This window comes from Porcisia hertigi, chromosome 5 (genome assembly GCF_017918235.1).
Source record: "Porcisia hertigi strain C119 chromosome 5, whole genome shotgun sequence".
Lineage (NCBI taxonomy): Eukaryota > Euglenozoa > Kinetoplastea > Trypanosomatida > Trypanosomatidae > Porcisia > Porcisia hertigi.
Genome location: NC_090564.1, coordinates 307,867 through 321,771, shown reverse-complemented (window position 1 = coordinate 321,771; position 13,905 = coordinate 307,867). Strand labels below are relative to the sequence as shown.

The following is a 13,905-nucleotide window of genomic DNA, read 5'->3' as shown; positions in this document are numbered from 1 at the left end:
AGGGAAGGAGGGGAGGGACACAGAGCGACAGACCAGAGTGGTACCACACACACACACACTGCGGTCATAGATACCATTGACCCCTCCCCCCTCTCTCTCTCCCCCTCTCCCTCTCCTGGCGCCAGGTTAGCTGCTCTTTGACACCGTCGTCGGGCGCTTCAGCATCGCCAGCGCATCCTGTCGAAGTTCCTTTTCGGTTAGCGGCACGGCCACGTCTGCCACGGCGTTGCCGCTAGCATGGGCGTCGCTCTCAGCCGCCTCCTTGGCAAGCCGCTTGCGCTGCGAGGCCAGCACTGGGGTGGGGATATCCCACGTCTCGGTGCCGATCATTCGCACCGTGTACCAAAAGAGTGCGATGGCGAGTCCGCCGAGGATCAGACCAACGTAGTTCGCGTAGCGCCGCTCATCACCGTAGAGCCAGTCACGGTACATGCCTGTCTCATCGAAGGTGCCCTCGCCTTGAGTTTCGCGCAGGCGGTAGTCTTGGCCACCGGCGACGTTCGCCACAAGGTTCGCGTTTTTCCATCGCACGGAGCTGTGCAGTTTGTGCGTCGTCTTGTAGACCGGAAGGCTGTGGGCCACCGGCGGACCCTTGCGGGCATTGCGCTCACCCGGTTTGAGGTCGAGGGGGCCCTCGAAGAGCTCCTTTCGGAAGCTACGCGACGGTGTGACCAGAGTTGCCGCCGCTTCCCCCGAAGAGGAAGTGGCGGAAGAGATCGATGCCGCTACTGCTGCAAGGCTTACACGCTGCATGGCCGCTTATAAGTGAAACCACGCCTTTTTGGCGTACCCCCCGTGTTTTATGCGTGTGTGTGTGTGTGTGAGTGTGTGTGTGTGTGAAGAAGGAGAGGAGGGGGGTGGGGGATGGAGGGGATTCGAATCTCTCGATTTTGTGGGTTGCGCGTTGCGCGTTACTCAGCTGCTATTCGTGCTGAGTGGATGATAAAGTCAGTGTCGCAATCGTGTACAATAGGCGCGGACAGACAACGAAGAAGGAAAGTGAGGTGATAGGAGTGTGTGCATTGGGGATCCAGTCGAACGAATGTGGACCGATGGGCAGCGAAGAGGGAGCGCACCAGAGGGAGGGAGGGAGAGGGGATTGTGTGAGTGGGTTGGAGGGACAAGTGGCGTTCGTCACAGCTTTTTTTTTTCAGGAGTAGCAGATGCGGCCGTCCAATATTATATATACTCTCTATATACATATGTATTATATGTATATATATATATATATAAATGTTTTGTGTCGTGTTGTCTTCACCGCTTACGTACAACTCATGTGCCCATGTAATAACGTAATGTCTGTGTGTATGTGTGTATGTGTGTGACAGCGATGAGGTTCGGAGGGGGGGGGGGGCAAGCGGGTGGTGGTTGTCTATCTTTTTCCTATACCCCCCCCCCTCTCTCCCCTGCTCCGCCAACGCTGCTACGCATGAGAGTTCCGATGACGTGTCCCGAGGAGTGCTTGATGCTCTCGAGACGTGTGCGGAGTGGAGCGGAGTGTGTCGCTCCATCCTCTCCCTCAGTCCTGCCTGCCGCCGTTGGGTGTGGGATGGAGTACCGTCATGGGGGCACGGTGAACCAGTTTTCCACCCTCTTCCACAAATACTTCGCTCCGGCGCCGACGCACTACGCGACGCACGAGAACCATGTGCTTGTGCGTACTAGACGACTGGGGCGAGGGTGAGACGTCATGGTGGTGGTCTCGGTAGTGCCTCTCTGAGGAAGACCCGCGCTTCATTACGGGAGCGGCGAAGTCACCTCTGTCGAAGCCACAACCCCTTCGCGGGGACTGGCAGGTCGTAGTGTGTGGAGCATCGTGGGCGTCACACGGCGAGGCCGCCGGGTTCACTGCGTTCGCTGCGTCATATTTTTCGGTGCTCCTTCTCTTCTCGCGCTTCCGTCGCACGGGTCGAACTTGGCGCGGCATGGCGTACGGCCTTCTCGGCGAAGGTGACAAAGATGTCGTGGAGGAGAGGGTCGATGGGGATGAAGAAGCTGGGCTCTCTTGCTGGACATCGCGAGACGAGTGGTGCGTCGAGTAGGCGGCCCCGCTGCCTGTGGGGCGTGGCGTACAAACAGTGGTTCCCCTATGTGCCTCTCGTTTCCCACTCGGATTGATGCGCATGTATTCGCTGAGGCGGTCAAGGTCTGTTGCCAACTCCCCAGCGCTAGCGGACACTGCGGCCGAGGCGTTGGCAGCGTTAAAGCATGACTGCAGTTCCTGCGGCGGCGGTGGGTGTGGAGTTGGGGCCTCCTCTACGCACACGGGAGGACCCGGCAGCTCCACTTCATGGTTGACGGATCCAACCAGCACGCTGCGCGACACGTCTACAGACCCAGAATCAGGGAACCGCTGCTGCCGCTGCGAGGAGTACCCTGCACGGTCGTCCATCGCGACGACCAATACGTGCCGATCGCCTTTCCCGCCAGTGCCAGGGTCCATCGTGCAGGCGCTGTTCAGATATTGCGAGTACGGCTGCATCCTTACCGGTGATGAAAGAGTCGGCTTCGATCCCGCTGATGTTCGGTGTGGTACGGCTTCCGGTGCGTCATCCTTCATACTGGGTGCGGTTAACGACGGCGCCGGTGACTGAGGGCGGCGCGGCAGGGGACTGTGTCCTCCTGTTCCTTGACCACTTGAGTCCCAGCCGCCGCCGGTGCTGCTGCTGCTGCTGCTGCTGCCGCCATGGGGTACTGCAGAGTTTGTTGCAGATGCCGTCGTTCCCAACCAGTGGGCGTTGCTCTGGATAGGAGGACTGCGCTCTCTATGCCAGCCGCTGGCCGGACGTCCGGCATCCAGTGAGCGGTGTCGAGAATAGTGGGGGTCCGGTTGCGGATCTATTTCTATAACCACCACTCTATTACTGGGCTGTGGCGCAAGAGCAGCACCGCTCGCGCCGCTGCGAGCTTTGCTCGAGGCATTGATGTCGGGCCCTTGCTGCAACAACGTGCGACGCGGCGACTGCAGCCGCTGATCATGCTCCAGGTTGCGCAGCTGCAGGCGCTGCTGATCACGCAGTGGCACGGGCGCGGAAGGGGAGCTCGTCGGACACCTCTCCGAGTACGCCGCTGTCCCACTGAGCACACCACTATTGCTGCTCGAAGGTGAGGACGCCGAAGCAGTGGCATGTGGTGCAGCATACGCTTCGAAGTGGGTGCTGCTACGCCTCGGCACGTCTCCCAGTGCATCCTCACTCTTCTTGCCGTCTACCAAAACCTCGTTGTTGGGCCGACGTGTGTGATCTAGGGTGGCAGAGCCTACATCGCCGTTGCTCAGCCTTGGGGTGTGCTGGGGCGGCAGCCCCGGCGACTGTACTGGCGGTTGTGTGACGGAGCGCTTAGTCGCGACGTCTGTGGTGCTGCTGCGGCTGCTGTCCTGTTCTGCGAGGGACAGGTGTGCATGAAGCTGCAAACTAGCGAGGCAACCTACACCGGATAATGTGTGGCTGTCATGTTTGGCGTACGGTTGCGTGACGGCGTCACTGACACGGTTTTGTTTTGAGAGGGGCGATGCGGCGTGTGATGGCGGGAAGGCGGGGCTCGACATCGCGGAGCACTGCGTGACCGTCGTCGTGGAGGAGCTGCCGCCGGTGTTCCCTCGCGTATCTGTGGTGGTGAGGAAGCTGAGGTTGGGAATTATAAGTGTCCTTTCTTCCTCCAGCCGCGAGGTGTGCGGCGGGTGAACCGTTGTCGACTCGTTCGCATGCAGTGACAAGGTCGACGGCGCTGCTCTGATTCTACCAGCGAGAGTGTGTGCGTGCTCATCATCACCACCACCGCCGCCGCCGGTGTTCCTCAGTGGGTTTGCAGTGTCGTTACTCGTGTTTCGAGTATCCCAGAAGAGGTTCGCTGTCATGCTTGCTTCTCGCAGCGCTGACATGGGATGCGATTCAGGGATAGATGGCGCAGAGGCAGAGAGAATGGCCGAGTACGCCCCCCCTCCACTGCACGTACGACTGTGCGGGCTGTCGGCGACGGCCTCGCTGCCACGACGGCTCAGCTGCGCGGTCTCATTAGCGTCGATTGGAGGGCCGCTGTGATTGGGGCGGCTGCGCAGAGATGGCGGAAGGGTGGATGGAAGGAATGCGCTGCCCACAACGTCAGCGGCAGCGGCGCTGCCGACACGGTTAATTTCCCTCGACAGCCGTAATCCGTGTGTTGGCAACGGTGAAGGTTTTTTCGCGCAATCTGCCACCTCCATTGACTGCAATGATTTCGTGGTGACGCGCACGGCGGCTGGGAGAGGGCCTTTCTCCGTTGTTGAGGTCCAGTGATACTCTGATGATGGTCCGCTGTGCAGCAAGTCCAAGTGGGAGGAGGAGCCATGGGCTGATCGCATGTTGCGTCCATCGGACGAAGGCGGTGAGCAAGGGGATATCGAGTCTAGTGGAGTGTGCAAAACCATGGCCTCTCGGTGAGGCTCGATAGGGGCAGAGGTTCGCTTTGGACCACTGCTGTGCGTGTCAAAGTGGTCATCGCCGTAAGTTGAGGTGTCATTGATGTACCGGGCTCCTCGATCCGCGCCCCGCGTGTGCATAGACCGCGGTGCCGCCGGCGCCGTCGGTGCGGCTGCCGCTCCTTCCCCATCGCCTCGAGCACCGGTGCCACCACGCGGGGATTGCTTCCTGCTACTCGGTTGTGAGTGCGCGCGTTGATCGCCGCCCAGGTCAGGGTCCGCTGGATGTGAGACACACAAGGAGGGGGGGAGGAGAATAAATCGCTGCCGCCTTCCGCTGCTCACGATGCGGTTCTGCTGCTGCGGTAGTCGCGTTTGGCACCGCATCTCCTCCTCCGTCAGAGACTTGGCCCCTGCCGGTTTGGCAGGAGGCCCTTCGTCCTGCCGCGCACTGCAGTCGATCAACGGACGGGCAGGCGTGTCAACGTCAGGCACCCTCATTGAGATGACGTATGACGGCAGCTGCAAGCTCCAGTGCGAGAGCAGCGCGCCCGTGGTGGTCGCTGTGTCTGTCATCAGCGGCGTACTTGGAGCCGGAGTCGGAGTCGGAGTCGCTGGCGGAGGCGTCGTTGCCGCCGCGTGTGACTGCACCGCCACCATAGTTGGTGTTTGGTCTTCGTATGCCACTAGACGACCAGCGAGGGCCTCACGAAGTCGCAGCCATCGCTTCTCCAGCTCCTGCAGTGCCCGTGCGCGGGCAGCACACACGAGTTCTGGGGTGGGGCGAAGCAGCACGATTGAGTGTGTCTGGCTCACAGGACCTGCCAAGATTGTGTAGAGGGGTATTGGATTGTTAGAGAGAGCGCTGCGGCGCAGCACTGCAGCGCTGGCGGTGGTGAGATCGCCTGCAGAGTACTTTCCCTGGGAGGCGGTGTGACGAAGGTCTCCATTGCCGCCGCTAGCAGGCCCAGCAGCAGCACCGGTCGTCGATTCCATTGTGAAGGCATAGTTGAGGTCGGAGAGCACCTGTGGGAGTGATGAAGGTAAAAGCACAGGGTATTTGTCCGTTGCCATGGCGGAGGCCGTGTCGAGTGGTGGAGGGCTGCGGCGGCCAGGAGTCAGATGATCACGCGTGCCCATGCTGCTGCCGCGCCCACTTACGACACTGGCACGTTGAAGTCCACCGTTCTCTCGGCTGGTTGACAGGCTCATGTCTGCGCCCGAAGACGTCGGATCGATATGAACGACGGGATCGATGGACAGGCCGATCGCTTCACTGGTCTCATCAATGGCGAAGACCACGTCAACGACGATGCGCAGCGGGCTTACTAGCGCCAAGGCGAGGACCGGTTCGAACTCATCATACCCCTGCAGTTCGCCGAGGCCCTGGAAGGTGTCCTGGAGACACACCGCGCCTGTGAAGAGCGCCCGAACGCGGGTGATGTACGCCGGCCAGTAGAGCTCGTGACCCAAGGCATTCTCAGCTGCATCAGTAGTGCCGCCACCGCCATTGGCGCTGTCACAAGCGACCCCAGGAGTCACCCCTGAGAGTGCTGAGTAGGACTCGTCCTCCACCATCGCCTTGGTGGAGGACTCTGCGCTGTCCACGCTCGTTGTCAGACGTTCCGAGGCTATCGCTGAGGTTGCGGAGCGGTCGTGCCGCACCTCGTCGCGCTGTTGCTGCACGCGCACATGCCGGCTCCATTTCTCTCGCTTGCGCTCTTCGATGCCGATAGAGCGCAGGACGGCTGCCGCCTTGGCTGATGCGGGCTTGCCCCGAGGCCACCGCGCCAGCACGCGCTGTGGCGTAGTCTGCACGTGACGACTGCTCCCGGGAGGGTGTGAGGGGTGCAGCAAGTACGACGACGGCTGAGGTGAAACAGGGATGTCTGTCGCTTGCACCGCTTCCCAAAGGATCCGTACCAGACATGAGTCGGCGCTGCAGTCTTGCATCGCCACGGTGGTGGCGGGTTGAGGCCGCGGCACCGGCAGCAGCGGGGCGGGAGGGGTTGGCAACCGCCGCGACACGTCCACGGCCGCGTTGTGCGCGTAAAACTCAGATGGAACGGTGCCCGCCAGTATTTGCCAGATCGGCGGGTATGGCCGACGAACTGTTTGAGCGACAGAGAACTTTGTCGGCGCTGTCAGCGAAGAGGCGGTGGCTGTGGCGTTCGACGAGGCGGTCACCAAGTGTGCAACAGCCTCTCGCAGCATCGGGTACTGGCGTGCCCACGTGTTGAGCACGTCACGACGGTAGGCGATCTCCTGCAAGGTACCCCAACTGTTCACCTCTTGGTCAAGGGACAGGTTGCGCTCCCGCCATTCCTGCTCCCGCGCTTCCTGTTGTTTCGCGTGGCGGCGTTGGCTCAGCTCCGCCAGACTGGCGCGCAGGACATCGGCGTCATCGCGTGTTGCCACGATATCTCGGAAGGAAAGCATTGAAGGCAGTTGTGGGACAGGCAGCGGAGGGGAGGGGAGGGGGAGTATGTAGTAGATCGCGTTTGCGTGAGTTTGGGTGGTGTTAGAGGACGACGTAATGTGTATATGTGTGTGGACGCGTGCGCGTGCATGTGAGACCAAACGAGTAGGCGAGGCGATACCGAGGAGGGAGGGGAGGGGGGAGGCGAAGGAAGCGTGCGCCCCTCCCTGTTCCCATTCTCTGGCTTGCTCGGTGTTTATGTAGTGTGTGTGAGAGGGGCCAGCACGCACGGTCTGTGCCCATGCAGCATGTTTTTCCAGGAATGAAGAGAATAGATACCCCCTCGAGCAGGGAGCTGAGATACATATATATATATCTATAGAGAGAGGGAGAGGAAGCGAACGAGGGTGTGGGGTGGGGTGGGGGGGTGGGGTGGGGTGGGGGGGCTCGGAGGGCATCAAGATGCAACCATCATTGTAGAACACTCCAAATGTGAGAGTGCAGAGTAGAGGAGGAGAGAGGGTGGGTGGGTGGGTGGGATGTTGAAGGGGGGGGGGGAGGCGGTGAATGAGCGGATCCTGCGTTTTCCCAGAAACACGAGCATATAGATATCGCCATATTTGTTCACACCACCCCCCTCCTTTCTTTTTTCTTTTTTTTTTTGCCGCGTACTACTCCCGAGTCTCCTGTCCACGCCAGGCGAGCGAGTTTCTGCGACACAGTACAGGTAATAAGCAGGCAGTCCATTGCTTGCGTAGCCACGAGGCTGTACCGCTCTTACGTTTTCTGTCGTTAATATTGTGGCTACACTGTGGCGTATGTTGGTCCCCCCCCTCCTCCTCCTCCCCCACAGAAGTTGACCACACACACACACACACACACATGCCCGCATTCAAATCTCAGAGCGTGAGGGTTGATGCGGGGGCACTGTGTCCCAAGACTCTGGGTAGCGCGGGCGCAGCCGAGTTCCATACTCGTCTTGGTACGCCGGTCCAGCCCCTGACCTGAGCGGCACAACGTTAGGACCGATGGCCGAGCTAAACTGCAGTTGCTCACGCAGCTCTTGCAGGCGCTCCGGCGACACGGCACGGCGCGGTGCTCGAAGCTGACGGTCCACGGCATACCGGCTGCTCTGCGGCGTGTCTGGCTCACGCGTGGCGCCCTCGTTCGCGAGTGGAGACGCAAACGCAGCAGGCTGTGCATAGGATTTGATGTGATAGTAGGGCTCACGCAGGATGGCCTCATTCATCTCGACGGTATCGCGTTTGAGCCATTGCTGCTTGCGCGCCCACACCGGGAGCGGGTGCAGCAGTTCACGCCACGCGGTGCGGTAGCGCCGCGGCACCAGAGAGCGGCGAAGCATAGCACACGCAGAAGAGAGTGAATTGTGTGTGTGTGTGTGTGTGTGTGTGTGTGTGGGGTGGTTGTTCCGCTTTGGATTTTTTTTTGGGGACGAAGACACCACCTAAATGGAGCTACGACGGTGGAACACGGACGATGCCTAGCGGTGAACGGCTAGGACCACTGACTGGGGTCAGCAGTGGCGGTAAGCTACGAGACTGTGGTGCCCCCAGGGTGCGCGTGCGAATGTGTGCGCAGGTGTAGAAGAAAAGGGTGGTGCAATAGAAGGATGGTATAAAACTAGGGCGATGGCGCGCGGTGTGGTGAGGTGAGCAGGAGCAGCACGGAGTAGATAGAATCAGCGAACCATGCAAGCACTGCCCCCAGCGCGTGTGCGCCGGATGTGAAGAAGACGGTTCGTGTGGATGCCAAAGCGAGGGTGCAGCGAAGGTGTGTGTGTGTGTGTGTGCGCACACGTGCTCTAAGGCAACATCATTATGCCGCAGCCGCCCCGAAAGGCGCGTCCATTTCCTCTTCTTCTTCTTTCCGCTTTTTGGCGCGCACTCACATGTGCAGTTGCACGTACACACACACACGTACTTCAGAGCGCAAGAACGTTTCGAATTTGAGCGTCGTCTCCTATACGTTGCGTGGTGCAGCGCTATACTGGGGGGGGAGGAGGGGGCAAGAGAGAGAAAGAGGGTGTAGAGGGGGAGGGGGGGGAGGGAGGGCGAGAAGGTTCTTGGATTAAAACATAGAACGCTACGAGGTAAATCTATACGCAACAAAATATATCCACACACACACACACGCACACACAGCCGCCTCCCTCCCTCCCTTCCTTCCCCCCCCTGCGAAAGAAAAAAAAGAGAACCCTATCGCACCCCCCATCCCCGGCGATACTCATACGGAGACGACAGCATTGTCGATATATATATATATATATAGATAGATATACCTGTGCGTCTGGTGTGTGTGTCCATGCATATATACACAGATGAGCGGCAATATGTATTGGGCACAGAGGTCTACAAACACGAAGGAGAGAGGAGAGGGGGGGGGGAGGGGTCGAACACGTGTATTCTGTTACTTGACCTCTTTTTTTTTTCATTTTCTCTACTGCTGTGTCGTGTTGCACCGACCGACCCCTCCCTCCCCCTCCTCCCCCTCCCCTTCCCCTCCAATCTCACACACCTGTTTATCTGCGGATCGGGCGAATGCCCTTGGGTTTCGCAATCGTCGTCGCACACTTTGGAATGTGCCGGGCCGCTACATCCTGGGCAAACTTGCGTCCACAATGAGGGCACGGGACGCGATCGTCGTACTCCTCGGGAATCGGGGCAGGTGGTGGTGCCATTGGGCCGGAACCGAAGCCGCCACCACCAGCACCGCCTTGTTGCTGTTGGCGAACCGCACGCATGGCCGCTTGGAACTGTTCGTGCTGAACCTTCCACTTGGGGAGTTTTCCCTTGGCTGCTGCTGCTGCTGCGGTGTCGACGCCGCCGCCGCGTCCAAAACCACCACTGCGATTGCCGCCACCGCCACCACCGGTCCGTGCCACAGCCCGCTGTACCTCCTTGATCCCATCGACACCGTCGAGCCGCTGCTCGCGCATGTTGAAGATCTTTCGCGGTTTGTTCGCCTGCTTGCGACACAGCCCCTCGTGTCGCACGAGTACCGAGATACGAAACCGGCGACCGCATGTGCGGCACTCCTGCATCGGCTCTTGAGCCGCTGCCGCGGCTTCGGCAGCGATGGCGTCGTTGTCGCCTGTGATTGCCGGGGGCTTCACACCTGGTGGGTAGGCGTTGCCCCAGTCGGACATGCCGCCGCCACCACCACTACCGCTGCCCACAGGCAGGTCGTCCAGGTTCAGAGGTGCACCGGACGAGTGTGGCAGTGCCGTCGCGCGGGTTGCAGGAGGGCGCCGACCACCAACACCTGCCCCGCCCGTCTTGGAGGCCCGGGATACGGCGGCAGAGGGCTGCTGAGCCGTGTACATGTTGCTGGCAGACTCTTCGTCGTCATTGCCGGTACGAAAAGAGGTGCCACCAAAACCAATAGTCGACGTCGATGGTGCTGCGGCGACATTTACACCAGACCGCACCACGTTAGTCTTCCCCGTTCTCGGCTTCTTGAGCGCCGCCGGGCCGCTGCCGGCCGTCGACGTCGGCTGCGTTCGACGGCTACGATCGTCGTCGTGGTGGTGATGGCTGTGGTGGTCCTCCTCCTCGTGGCGCACTTCGACATCTGGGTTCCAAGCGGGTCGAGTGCTGCGACCACCACCCCCGCGACCACCACCCCCGCGTAGCGGCGGCTGTGATGCGACAGGGGCCCACGGCTCATCTTTATTGGTCCCGTCATCCTCTGGGTAATAACGATCCTGTGTGGTGTTCTCCTCGTACTGCAGCTGACGTTGAGGGATGCCACGCAACTGCGACGAGGGCGGTCCGGCTGTGGTGCTCAGCGCTGGCGACGGTGAGGGCGGCACATGGCGACCTTGGGAGGGAGCACCGGTGGTGATGGTGTCGACTGTACCACCACCTTGCTGCTGGAGTCGTTGTTGTTCCTTCTTGAAGTATGCGATGCTGGTGCGCAGCGACTCCAGGGAGATGCTCGCGCCGAACTCGCTGCTGCTGGCTGGTTGAGGGCCGCCCCCGGTTCGACTCGAGGAGTTATGGGAGTTGCTTGAGAGTGCCAGGAGGCTGTTCACAGACACGGTGTTCGCGTGCGCCGACGGCGAGCAAACACGGATGATCTGGTTCGACAGCATTGCCCAGAGTTGGCGCGCCTGGTCCGGGGTAATGATACCCGCTTGCGTAGCCTCTTTGAAGTTTTGCTCCTTCACATACAAAACATCTCCATCACCGCGTTTCCCACTGGAGGCGCTGTTGTCGGCCGTGTCGTGTCCGGCGGTAGTGCGGTGCGAGCGCGCCACGTTGGGCGGCGGCGGCGGCGGCGGCGGCTGACGCCAAGCTGTTGCTGTGGTATCGCCCCCGTTGGCAGAGGTTGCCGTTGGGTACGTCGGTGAGGCGTTGTAGGCGCTTCCGCCATCGCCACCAGCGCCGTTTGGTATGGAGGGCGGCGGATGCAGCTTCTGTTGCTGTTGGATGCGGTCCTCACGCAGCTGCCGCGCCCGCTCCATCTGCGCCTGCCGCTTCGCCGCATAGTCCTGGACGAAATCTGTGGCCGGCGTTCGTGAGTTCACACCAGCGGGCATGATACGCGCTGGGGAGGCGGGGGCGGGGGGGGAGGGGGGGGGGGGGACGTGGTTGTGCCGGCGTTTATGCAGATGTTAAATGAGGAGAGTATGAGGAAGGGGGTGGGGGTGGGTGCGCTGTCATGGCAGCTTCGACACGCACGGAGATACACACACACACACACAGACAGACAGACAGATGCAGAGTAGAACCTTGTTCTCGAAACTTGCTTTGTTACAGTTTGGGTTATGATTCCTTGGCTCACTGCAGAGAAGGTTACAGCGAGATGTCGATGAGAATATCATCGCATGTGCGTTGAGAGAAGGGGGGGGGGGGAAGGGGAAGGGGTGGAGGAGGGGCGGGGGCGGGGGGGTTACAACGAATGTTTTGTGCTGGCATAGTTGTTCGTGTTATTATGATGTATGCACACACGCACACCCACGGCCATGTCACCGCGGTGGTCCGGACATGCCTCTTTGTTTCGTCTTTTTTTTCCTCTCATGTGCGCACACACACACACACACCGCTACTGTATGAAGCACAAGCCAAGCCAAACACAGAGAGCGAGGCACTCCTCCACCCCCCCTCCCTCCACTCTCCACCAGAATGTCTAACATCAATGCAGGACCGCTGGCTGAAGGTGATGGGAGGAAGGCGGGGGAGGGGAAGGGGAGGGAGGGAGGTCAGGGGGTTATGTTGCCGCCACGGATGTCGACAGTCAGACGCTGTACAGCTCTCTGCGTTGGAGCGAGCTGCAAGGGTGACCACACGTCAGTGCTTCCTGGCGACGGTGCACATCTGAGCCACTCCCAGAGATGCACAGCGTGGTGGCTGGTATAAATTGAGAGCCGGCTGTGAAAGGCAGCCCTGTGAAGCGTATAGGGGTGAGCTGAGGTGGAGGCAGAGATCGTTCTCAACTAATCGTGTTTGACATATCTGCCACATATGCATAGCCACCGCCTCGCACCACGCGATCAAGACGCTGCAGACAAGCCCCCCCCCCCCCTCCCCCCCTCCCTGCCCGAAGCGCGTGCACCTCACGCTGGTTCGATCCCTCCCTGCACCTCTTGCAGCGCTTTGAAGCGATTCAGGTCTACAGACCACGGAGTGAAGATCTGTGTGGTGGGGCGACGTCGCTTCGTGCTCGTGCCACGTGGTGTGCCCGCTAACAGTGCCACTGCTGAGGCCGGCGCCGCAGTAGCAGTACCACCACCACCACTACCGTTGTCGCCGCCGCTTCCATTGGAGCGGGCGCCCGGTATGCTGGTCGCCAGAGAAGGCCGCCGCGCCAATTTTTCTTGTCCACTAGCTCTCCTGGGCATCGGCGGGTCCGAAGCAGCACCGCTGGCGAACCAGAAGGACGCACTGTGACTCGTGAGCGAGACGTGCATCCTTGGTGACGCTGGGGTTGTTCTCGCTGACATCGGCGCCGCAGGGTTCCACAGAGGCTGAGAGGAGAGGTTCCTCACATGTAGGCACCCATTCGCCGTCCGGTTGTGCGGCGCCGTGATGACAACTCGCGGGTGCTGCTGTTGTGTTCGGCTGTGCAGCTGCGGCGGGGCGTTGTAGTCGTTAGCAATGCTGTCGCGGAAGGTGTTTGCGGTACGGCTGGTGCTCACATCGTTGCTGTTCATGTCCACGCCCGTGCCCGGCTTGAGGGACATGAGCTTGATGCCATTCGCGCTTCCACTGGCGGCCTTGGCTGTACCGCTACTACTCGACGTCGTTACGCGAGGCAAGCGGCATATCGGCGACGTCACTGCCGTCGAGCCACCTGCGTCACGCCGTTGCTGGTGCGGCGGTGGTGCGGTGGAATGCGGGTGAAGGAGACCAACTGCCTCCGAGTCCACCGAGGAGCTCGTCGATAGGTCTCGCACCCTGGCCGCTTTCCTGCGCAGTGCACGCACGGAACCGCTGCCGACGCCGCCGGTGGCGCTGGTATTTCGGGACGATGACGCCAGCAAAGATGAGGAGGATGAGACGGAGTGTTGGAGGAGGGTCGTCAGGTTGCCAGGGGCGGCTTTGCTGTCGGCGTCGAGGGCCGGGTCGTCCCAGCCAGTCACGTTGCTCATCTCACCCCCCCCACTGCCGAGCCCGCAACGCAGATGGCGGCGACGGCGGCCGTCGGCCTCGCCCATGCGTGGCGATGCAGATCGGGAGACCGCCGACAAAACTGAGCCGGCGCGACGACTATGGCGGTGATGATGCGCCTGGGCCCGATTGCCTCGGCCACCTCCGCCGACCGTCGCGCGACGCCCACGCTCGATGCTGTTCGAGTGAGTTGCCGCCGCCGCCTTCACCAGACTGCCACGCACCCTGCCGACCGGTAAACTGTCACTGCTAAAGCTGAGCGAGATGAGGTGCATCCCCGAGGAGTGCATCCAGCTCCGCGGACGGCTGCGAGTGCTTCCTTCCGTGCCACTGCCATCGCCATCGCCATCGCCGCCGCCGCAGCGGTGAGAGTGGACCAAGAGGGTGCGGTCGGGCCGGAGAATGATGTCTTTGCTGTCTGCTCGCGTCGGCTTCAGTGCGCTGGAGCTGCCTTGGGC

The 13,905-nt window shown here is 61.0% G+C and overlaps 4 protein-coding genes across 4 annotated transcripts; all 4 read right to left on the bottom strand.

Moving 5' to 3' along the window:
* Positions 1-126: 126 nt before the first annotated feature.
* JKF63_07415 (uncharacterized protein) lies at positions 127-753 on the bottom strand (the record flags this gene model as incomplete). Its single annotated transcript, XM_067903354.1, has 1 exon — positions 127-753. The coding sequence occupies one exon, from the start codon at positions 751-753 to the stop codon at positions 127-129; it is 627 nt and encodes a 208-aa protein (XP_067759664.1).
* Positions 754-1,519: 766 nt separating this feature from the next.
* Positions 1,520-6,835, bottom strand: JKF63_07414 (uncharacterized protein; the record flags this gene model as incomplete). Its single annotated transcript, XM_067903353.1, has 1 exon — positions 1,520-6,835. The coding sequence occupies one exon, from the start codon at positions 6,833-6,835 to the stop codon at positions 1,520-1,522; it is 5,316 nt and encodes a 1,771-aa protein (XP_067759663.1).
* Positions 6,836-7,707: 872 nt separating this feature from the next.
* Positions 7,708-8,178, bottom strand: JKF63_07413 (uncharacterized protein; the record flags this gene model as incomplete). The annotated part of the gene is made up of 1 exon (XM_067903352.1): positions 7,708-8,178. The coding sequence occupies one exon, from the start codon at positions 8,176-8,178 to the stop codon at positions 7,708-7,710; it is 471 nt and encodes a 156-aa protein (XP_067759662.1).
* A 1,176-nt stretch (positions 8,179-9,354) lies between these two features.
* JKF63_07412 (uncharacterized protein) lies at positions 9,355-11,376 on the bottom strand (the record flags this gene model as incomplete). Its single annotated transcript, XM_067903351.1, has 1 exon — positions 9,355-11,376. One exon carries the CDS (start codon positions 11,374-11,376, stop codon positions 9,355-9,357), a length of 2,022 nt encoding a protein of 673 aa, XP_067759661.1.
* Between the last annotated feature and the right edge of the window lie 2,529 nt (positions 11,377-13,905).